The following is a 9762-nucleotide window of genomic DNA, read 5'->3' as shown; positions in this document are numbered from 1 at the left end:
TCATCATTGCGTAATAGTTGGTGGCCAGAGGTACACACACACATATACCATGCCTAGCCACCGTCTTGGTCACATGTTTCGTATGTGAAATTGTTTCCCGTTGGGGCGGAGGTCACATGACAAGAACTCTCCGATGATTCACATTTTATGGATGAATCACTGAGAAACCTACGCAATCGCGAATTTAGGTGTCACTCCTCCATTTGTATTCCTGTCTGGATCCACCCATTTCCCCAGCCAAAACACTTTATTTTGCAAGCTCCCCTTGATTATTCAGGCGTGAAATTATTTTTAAGCCATAAAAAAAATATTTTATTAAGTGAATGTAATATAACTACAGTGAAAAATAATATTATTCCCAAGCTGTTTCGTGATAATGTGAGAAATCACAAAAACCCTCGATGTAAATACTACTTTCACTGCGGTTATATCGCATATTAAGATATCACCTGCTTTTGGTTATATTTATACATTATTAATTATATATATTGACTGTTATGCATGGTATTGTGTTATTAAGTATGAAAAAGGCAGGTGGTCGAGGGGTTGACCGGAGGAGGTTGTCATACCGTGTCTATGTGGCATGACGTCATCGTGGAGTGCAAAACGCCACGGGACGGCCATCTTGTGAGAGTGAGGGGAGGGTCTGCCTTGTATTCCTTCTCTATCTGCGTTATTTGCTGTTCCCTGGAGAGAGAGAGAGCTTAGTTCTAAGGAAGGTCTGCAGTTAGAAGATGTCCACGATGAATCCCGAATAGTGAGTAGAAGGCGCGGCTGAGAAGTGCGAGTTGTTGTGGTGTGCAAGGTCGATTACCACTGCCAGTTCGATCAGGTGATAATTTGTGACGTTTCACACAGGAGGGCAAAACATGTCTGTGAAGCCTTGTTCTTTGCGACGATGATCGCAAAGGTGAGAAAATGCTACCAGGAGGTGTTTACGAGAAAGATTATAAAGAATATTAGCCTATGTGGCGCTGGATGCCAAATTAAGGTGGAGTGCAGCTGCTGTCACAGTCAGCTGAGCTGAGCCAAGAGTGATCAGCTGCGTAGTAACTTCACAAAGGAATCTACCTAAATAACCAAATACCAGCCCTGTGATGCTGTTAGAATGGTGCTACTAGTGTGTAATGTTGGAAAAGCCTGGAATGGAAGAGATTTGCCCTAAAAACTCAGTGGTTAGGTCGGGTGCCCACTCTTGCCTACTTTCTTTCCTGGTTTTCCTCGTAGAATTTTTTTGACTTTTAGGCAAGGTTTAATACGCATTAGAGCACTGAAGTGCATAGCACAAAATAGAAAATACTGAGTATAATAAGGATAAAAGTTGTATTAGTGAAAGTACACGAGGTTAGAGGCAGCTGGTGTCGAAGTTTCGCTCAGCTGCTAAATTTACCAAACAGCTGATGAAGCAGTATATAAGCTTCTGGTTAAGTAAGTAAGTTTATTCAGGTATACACAAATACAGTTACATAGAATTATACATAGCAGCATATGTGTAGAGAACCTGGGATAACCCAAAAAAGTCAGTGACTTATTTCCATTGGGGTCCTGTAAATGGTATGGTGGTACTGATCCACTGTGGAAAAGAACAGTATGTACAGTTCAGGACGTTTATTAAGGGAAGCATTTGGCCACAAGTGGCTTCATCATTCTTGATACAGAATAAGCTGAAATAGGTTAACAAGTAAATAGGTTTATTTAGGTACAGATATACACGAGTACAGTTGTGTGTAGTTTAACGTGTCAGTTGTGAAGGATAACCTAAAATCAGACCTGAACTGTATATGTATCCCTTTCCACATACAAAGTTTCTGCAAGGGTGGAGTCTGAGAGATGTCAACAAGTTAATTCCTCAGTTAAGTTAGGTAAGGATTCTTGTAAGGAAAAAAAAAAAAACTTGTACTGATATGAAGCTAACCAGGCAGGGCATGTTTCCTGGCTTTTGCTGCTGCTACTTTAGTAAATGAGTACCAGGTTGCTATGGGTTGAATCCTGTTGGACTATTTCAATGGAAATATTTCAAATTTTACTTTTTGGTTGGCCATTGTTATAAAACACGCTAAGGATGTCTTATAATGCATTTGGCTTGCAGCCCTAGGAGGGCAGGAAAAGACTTATTCTTAACTAACCCCCCCACCTGGAGGGTTAGTAACCCAGGATAACCCCCCACAAAACCAATCGTTGTGGCTCATTTCCAATGGGATGCTTTTTAGATTCCCAAGGATGTCTACCCTCTCCTAGATAGCTATTTATTGCTAGGTAATGGTAGCAGCAGGTGTTAGGAGACTTGCTAAACAAACCTGGGTTTGATGCTCAAGTAGAAGTGAGAAGTATGGATAAGTAGTGTAGCATGTTATATACAGCCTCTCCTCATTTAGTGACGTACTTGGTTACCGATGACTCGGACTCACGACGGGCTCTCTGACCAGTATGCATACCTAAATAATGTATATTAGAGCTGATTTCCTCGGATGCTGCTGCAGCCTTCGTCAGGTATCAGTGACAAATTTACCCCGTTCTCACTGGGATGCTTGTCCTCCTCTATTTTGCCCGCCAGGCACTCTACAGGAGGAACACCTCTTCATCGGCTACTTTTAGCCAGCTCCATTTTTTCCGCTTTGCGGATAATTCTTTATCGGTCTTTGGTGGGAAGCCAGTTACTGAACTCAGGTGGGAGAGTGGGCGTCCCCCTCTGCTGAGGCTTGGTAAGGTGGTCCACCGGATCTAATTGGAAACTAGTTTCTGTCTCTGTTTACGAAGGAACTTTTGTTCCTTTTCTCTCAATGCCCAGCCTTGGGCAACAATTTTTCCTCGTACCATCGAGAAATCAGGCTCCCTGATAAACCCAACAAAGAAAGAAAGAAAGAAAGCTGATTTCCTCTATTCTGTGTATTACAGTATACACCACACTACTGTATAAACATGTAAAAATATACCAGAAGTGTTATAAATGGTGCAGAGGTGACATTAAAACAATATCAAAGATGGTTGACACAAACCAAGTACATGTACCATTATAGTGCGACTCACGAAATCGTAATGACACAATTGCAAACAAACCATACCACGGACGGGGATAGAACCCACGATCAGAGAGTCAAATCTCCAGACCGTCGCGTTAGCCACTGGACCAGCTATAGTGTGCTCCTCACTTTGTGATGAATTAGTTTACTGACGTGGTCTTAGGAACGGAACTCTGTCATTAAGTGAGGAGAGGCTGTGCATGTGAACCAGGATGGTTCCGCAAAAGTCTTTTTCCATTTTTTCCTTTATATGCCACCTCTACTTAACTTTTCAATTTTCAATGGACATGAAAATTATAATTGGTTACATTTGCAAAAATTTCTTAATGAATTATGTGGTTTATTAAAAGTTTTTGTTAATACTGATATATATTGATTTATTTTTTGCAGTGACTATCTGTTCAAACTCCTCCTCATTGGTGACAGTGGTGTTGGAAAGTCCTGCCTTCTCTTAAGATTTGCCGTGAGTATTTTTGTAAATGTGTAAATATTAGATGGTTGTTTTATTGCAAATTGACTTGAGTTTTGTCAATTTTGTAAATTGAGTAGGACATTAGTTCATAAGTTTGGTTTCTGCAGTGCTACTCTTCTTTTAATCCAGACTTTTAAAATCTTCATTTATTATACTGCAGTGAAACAGCAAATACTCCACATCTGTGGCACTGTTTGCATTGCATTGCAATAAAGGCTCAAGCAAACATTGCAGATACTGGATTTGTTTCATGAGATGCCTGCATGTTCTGTTCTGGAAAGTGTCTTAATTCATGATCATCATTAGTGTAGTGTTGTTATATTTAGGGATTTAAATAAAGGCATGAATTGCTAGGGTGAGGTATTGTATTAGTATAGAATTGGGTACATAAGTGAATTTTAGAGTATACTTAGTGTTTTCAATGAGCTGGCAATGAGCATTAAATTTTGTCAAATAGCAAATCTAGGAACATAATCTCTTTCTTTTCCTCTACTTCTGGTTCATTAATTTTGTGCCTAATTGTGGAAATGGTTATTTGCAAAATTTAAGTATATTTTTTTCCTTGGCTTTTCCCCAAGAGTATAATTATGAGAGGACCAAGACTTTCCAAATGTCTAAGGAATGTATCCAAACTTGGATACATTCACGAAAGCATGGCATGTCCACAGTCCTTAGGAAGTACTTGTTTTTCTATTTTATTCCTCAAAGTATGGACTTTTCTGCATCTTTCCTTAATCTTTTAAGTTTTATTTTTACTAATGTAATTACTAAGAACTAAATTCTCGTGTCCCTTTAGGCTGCCATAGTTGTAAATTGTTTTTTGTGGATTGTGGCAATATCAAGGTGGCTCAGATAATCACCAGAGATTCTAGCCATGGGCAGGAGCATAAAAAAGTTTAAACTAATGGTAGGTATGCCTGTAGCTAGTTTGTAGCAATTCAAATGCATAATGTTTCTTTGTGCACTCAGCATAATTCTTCTTGTGTACTACTTTTATTTATTTGCCCCTGTATTGATTTTCCTGTAAATATACTATACTTAACATTGCATCATAAGAGTATGATGCGACTGACATTTTTTTACCAATGTTTTTTATATTGCTTTTTTCTTTTTCAGGATGACACTTATACAGAATCCTATATCAGTACCATAGGTGTAGATTTTGTAAGTATGGGTTGTTCATTATTGTATTTATATAAATAGTTTGACTAATATGTTTTTGGTTACATGAGCAGCTGCAGTGCTGGAAACATTGAATTTCTAATGCTTTACAGAAAATTCGTACCATTGAGTTAGACGGAAAAACAATCAAACTTCAGATCTGGGACACAGCAGGACAGGAACGCTTCCGAACCATCACTTCTTCATATTATCGGGGAGCTCATGGCATCATCGTTGTTTATGATACCACAGATCAAGTAAGCTTGTGTTTCATAGTGTGCGCATTCCAATTGATTGTTAGCTTTATATCTTACTATCCTCAATATACTAAATTTCTCTCCATTGACTCGTTATATAGCTAAAGAAAATATAGTTTATTAAGTTTTAAGTTTGTTTATTCAGACAACCTTATCCAAACAAATACTTTAACACTGCCATATCTTAAGTGGTGTAATGTGGCAAACCATATTTATTAGTTTTTCCTTGGATCGAACCAGGATACCTCCAGTTGCCTAAGTACTGTATGACCCCTAGAGATTTAGCAATTCCCTATGAATAAAAAAAAAAATTCTACTGCCCCCTGCTGAACACACTGCTCTTTGTGTAATTTGGGCACATTTTTAAGGTTTCCATTGCAGTGATTAAAGAAAGATTCACTCATATAATGACATCTTTCACAAAATGAAGAATGTGTTATATTTTATATCACAAAAAATCACTTAAGAATACCCAAATTAGCTGTCTTCATCTTATAATTTGCTGACATTGATTTTTGAGCTTGTGCATTGAATTTAAGCCTCTTTAAGCCTATCAACTAGCCTCTACTAGCATTGAAGGTGTATGATGCTTCAAGCTCACTTCATACAAGCTTTTGACGTTTAAGCCATGCTCTTAGTTATGCCATATTCAGTAATTCACTATACACCCTAATGATTATTTACTCATTTTAGTCATCATTGACTGTGCTCAAACTTTTACTTTAAGTGCCCTACAGCTGTATGATACATACCATAGATGGTAGTCCATTGGCTTGGAAGATTTCACAAAATTTTTCTCCTCTAATTTTAACTTCAGAAGTAATGAATGGTCTTTCTGGTAGATTCTACAATGACAAATAAAAAGGTTGGACCACAGATGATTGGAGGAAGGAACATAATGTCTAACCCTATTACTGTCCAGATTTCCCCCAAATTAATATGGTTGTGTCAACCTTTTTTTTTTTTTTTTTTTTTTTTTTTTTTTTTTTTTTTTTTTTTTTTTCTTTCTGAAATGGTAGGGAATTTTTTTTCTGAAGATATTTGCAATTTGCATATCTGTAATTTCACCCGCTTTGAGTTCTGTTTTAAGCCAATGCCAATTCCATTGCTCCATTGAACAAAATTCTTAGTTTTATCACTAGTATGCCTTCCATTCTGTTGATTGAGCACAAGAAACTGCCCATTAGACTATTTCAACTACCATATAAAGTGCATGGAAGTCAGTAACTTGGGCAATTTTACACAGAATTAAAAAAATACACAAACACTAGACATTCCTGGCACTAAAACATTTCCTGTAGATTAGTCACATCTCCAGGCCTCTCCTGTATTCCATTTGCCTTCCACTTTGAATTCTTAATTGCAAAATAGAATAATTTACTCTTTCTCGGTTAGTAAAATATAACCAGGAATGATTGGTCCTAGTTGACTGTCCCAGTAATTAAATCAGACCTATTAAAAACCCATAAAACAGAAGGGTGGGGTGTAAAGGGGAACCTTATCTGTCCTCTGGGAAAGTCAGCAAAAATTGAATACAGTGGACCCCCGCTTAACGATCGCCTCCCAACGCGACCAGTTATGTAAGTGTATTTATGTATGTGCGTTTGTACGTGTATGTTTGGGGTTCTGAAATGGACTAATTTACTTCACAATATTCCTTATGGGAACAAATTCGGTCAGTACTGGCACCTGAACATACTTCTATAATGAAAAAATATCGTTAACCGGGGGTCCACTGTATTTCTATTGAGCTCAATTTCAAGCTACTTTTATTCCAGAAATCACTCGGAATCATCTCTATTTCAGTAGTTTGTCTTGCATTCTATCGAATGATACCAAGAAACAGTTAAAAAACATAAAAGCTATCAGTAAACGTCTCAATCACAATTTTAAATCATATACATGGTCAGTTTTGATTTTCCCGTTCTCGCATATTTAGGCCTAAATTTACTGCTCACAGCTCCGTAAACTACACGTGGGACTGTGGCCTTACTGACTTGGTTATACATGATGGCCACTGAAGGGATTAAATGGGTGCAATAGTCATTTTTTTCTGCTTAGTGTTTAGTGATCTTGTAGATCAAAGCACTCTTTAAATCTACTTTTTTCCTTCCAGTTTCATTCACGAAGCATTACTGTATAAAAAAAACTAAGTCCATTTATTTTAATTTCCTCCATAATCACATTAAAGTTAGCACTAATTTTGGATATCTTTTTCTTATATACCAACATCTTTCAGTTTATAACTACCTCATTAGCCATGTAAACTTGTTGCTTTTAGTAATTTAATTTTTTTTATTTCTTTGTCAGTAACTTGAGTTTAAAACAAATGCATTTAAATTTTTGAGTATACAGTAACACTTCATTAACAGCTTGATTTTCAAGTATCAAACTTTTGAATTATGCACTGTAGATTCCTGTTAATGACATTTTGGTTGTAACAAAACTCGTTTACAATAAGTTTGTACATCATGTAATGTTGTTGATATTTGTACAGCCCATCAGTTTTTAATATGATTTAGCTTTGCAAATAAGTTTTCTACTAAATTTGTAATCAGCAATGTTTAAAATCATATTTTATGTATCCAGATTGACTTGCTGTATTGTATGGATATGAGGAAGAGAAAGAGTTGACCAACTAACCTTCAATTTTTTTTTCTTTCATTTTTTTTTTTTTTTTTTTTTTTTTACAGGAATCCTTTAATAATGTTAAGCAATGGCTTCAAGAGATAGATAGATATGCTTGTGAAAATGTCAACAAACTCTTGGTGGGCAACAAATGTGATCTCACCCACAAGAAAGTAGTTGATTTTCAGACAGCCAAGGTAACAAAGTTTATAGTATTTAATTCTTGATGCCACTTTTTTAAATAAAGTTTCTTAGAGTATTAAAATGAGAAATGCCAAGATAACCGATGGCTTTTGATATTTGTGGTTCTGGCCAGTATTTAAAACTTTCCTAATTTCACTTTTGTATCTTTTATAATGACAGCTTTCAATATTTCTTATATTAAGGTGTAATTGACAGCATTATTTCTTGTATGTATGTACTTTATACTACAGTTGTACATTAATATTTTTTAATTTTGTTAAAATTATTACATTACTAAGTTTTAAAACTTAATAAAATGCAGTGATGTAGTATTTGGGTAGAGTAATGAAAAATAATGTAATTTAATTTATAAGGATTCGTGCAGGGGTTGAAAGTTGTCCTGCTTATTAGTCGACATGCGTCAGTTACTTAGAGTACTGCTATTGCATATGGTTTAGTTCTGTTTGTTGTTTATCTTCCATATGCTAAGTTGGTCGTCCTTGTAAAACAATACATTCCTTACTCTTATATTTAAAATACTTTGCTGTGAAATAATTTTTTGTAAATGGGATGAGAGGAATGAAGTTGTTTTCAGGTTTATAACTACAGTGGACCCCCGCATAACGATATTAATCCGTTACTGAGAGCTCATTGTTATGCGAAATTATCGTTATGCGAATGAATTTTCCCCATAAGAAATAATGGAAATCAAATTAATCCGTGCAAGACACCCAAAAGTATGAAAAAAAAAATTTTACCACATGAAATACACATTTTCCTACACACAGAGAAGGATACATGCACAATAGTAGAGTAGTACATGCACAATATATATTGTGCGTGTACTACTATACTAAATGAAGAATAAATGACACTTACCTTTATTGAAGATGCAGCAATGACTGATGAGACACTGTGTCCTGGGAGTGCCTTTTCCTCCTGAGTACTGTAGGTCCTGTTTGGCATTTTCTTCCAGAACAGGCCTTATCACAGTGTGTATGCCACTATGATCCTTAAATCTCTCAAACCAACCTTTGCTGGCTTTAAATTCACCAATATGAGCACTAGTTCCAGGCATTTTTCCCTGTTCACCTGGGTGTTAGTCGACTGGTGTGGGTTGCATCCTGGGAGACAAGATTAAGGACCCCAATGGAAATAAGTTAGTCTTCGATGACACTGACTTTTTTGGGTTATCCTGGGTGGCTAACCCTCTGGGGTTAATTGTTTCTTGGTATTCTCAATAAGCCACACCAACAACGGTGCTACAGCAGCAGCAGCTGACAGTGCTATAGCAGCAGCAGCAGCTGACAGTGCTACAGCAGCAGCAGACGGTGCTACAGCAGCAGCAGACGGTGCTACAGCAGCAGCAGCAGCCGACGGTGGTACAGCAGCAGCTGACGGTGCTACGGCAGCAGCAGCAGCTGACGGTGCTACGGCAGCAGCAGCTGACGGTGCTACGGCAGCAGCAGCTGACGGTGCTACGGCAGCAGCAGCTGACGGTGCTACGGCAGCAGCAGCTGACGGTGCTACGGCAGCAGCAGCAGCTGACGGTGCTACGGCAGCAGCAGCAGCAGCTGACGGTGCTACGGCAGCAGCAGCAGCAGTTGACCATGGTACCACAGTATTTCGATAATATTTCTCACCCTTTTTACCACAGGGTTGGCACTAGAAGCTTTCTTAGGGCCCATGGTCACTTATTTTGCAGATAAAATCACCAAAAACACTGTAACAATACGAAATGTTCTGATTGTATGCTTGGATGTTACCGCGGAGGCTGGCTTGTGAACAATGCCACCGGCGGAACATGTGAGGCTGGCTCAGGCCGCACATTAGACTCGTCTCGGACGAATAACGTTGAGCGGGTTTTTTAGCGGTATGCGAGGCAAAATCTTAGCGATAAAATGTATCGGTATGCGGATTTAACGTTATGTGATGCCAACGGTATGCAGGGGTCCACTGTATTTAATTACATGTGGTTTTTACCACTGAATTAGATTTTCATTATGTATTTTAAATTCTTGCTATAGTTTTATAAAATTGA

The 9762-nt window shown here is 37.6% G+C and overlaps 1 protein-coding gene across 1 annotated transcript; it reads left to right on the top strand.

Moving 5' to 3' along the window:
• The first annotated feature begins 587 nt into the window (after positions 1-587).
• Positions 588-7780, top strand: LOC128694000 (RAS oncogene family member Rab1). Its single transcript, XM_070081796.1, has 5 exons — positions 588-757; positions 3411-3483; positions 4609-4656; positions 4767-4910; positions 7604-7780. Exons 1-5 carry the CDS (start codon positions 735-737, stop codon positions 7763-7765), a joined length of 450 nt encoding a protein of 149 aa, XP_069937897.1. The 5' UTR covers positions 588-734; the 3' UTR covers positions 7766-7780.
• The last annotated feature ends 1982 nt before the right edge of the window (positions 7781-9762 follow it).

Source organism: Cherax quadricarinatus, unplaced genomic scaffold (assembly GCF_038502225.1).
Source record: "Cherax quadricarinatus isolate ZL_2023a unplaced genomic scaffold, ASM3850222v1 Contig4233, whole genome shotgun sequence".
Lineage (NCBI taxonomy): Eukaryota > Metazoa > Arthropoda > Malacostraca > Decapoda > Parastacidae > Cherax > Cherax quadricarinatus.
Note: the sequence above shows the minus strand (reverse complement) of the source record. Positions and strands in the feature narration are given on the sequence as shown.

Coding starts and splice junctions, on each gene's coding strand:
- LOC128694000 (XM_070081796.1), top strand. CDS start 735: ATGTCCACGATGAATCCCGAATA. Junction 758..3,410: donor TCCACGATGAATCCCGAATA/GTGAGTAGAAGG, acceptor TATTTTTTGCAG/TGACTATCTGTTCAAACTCC. Junction 4,911..7,603: donor TTTATGATACCACAGATCAA/GTAAGCTTGTGT, acceptor TTTTTTTTACAG/GAATCCTTTAATAATGTTAA.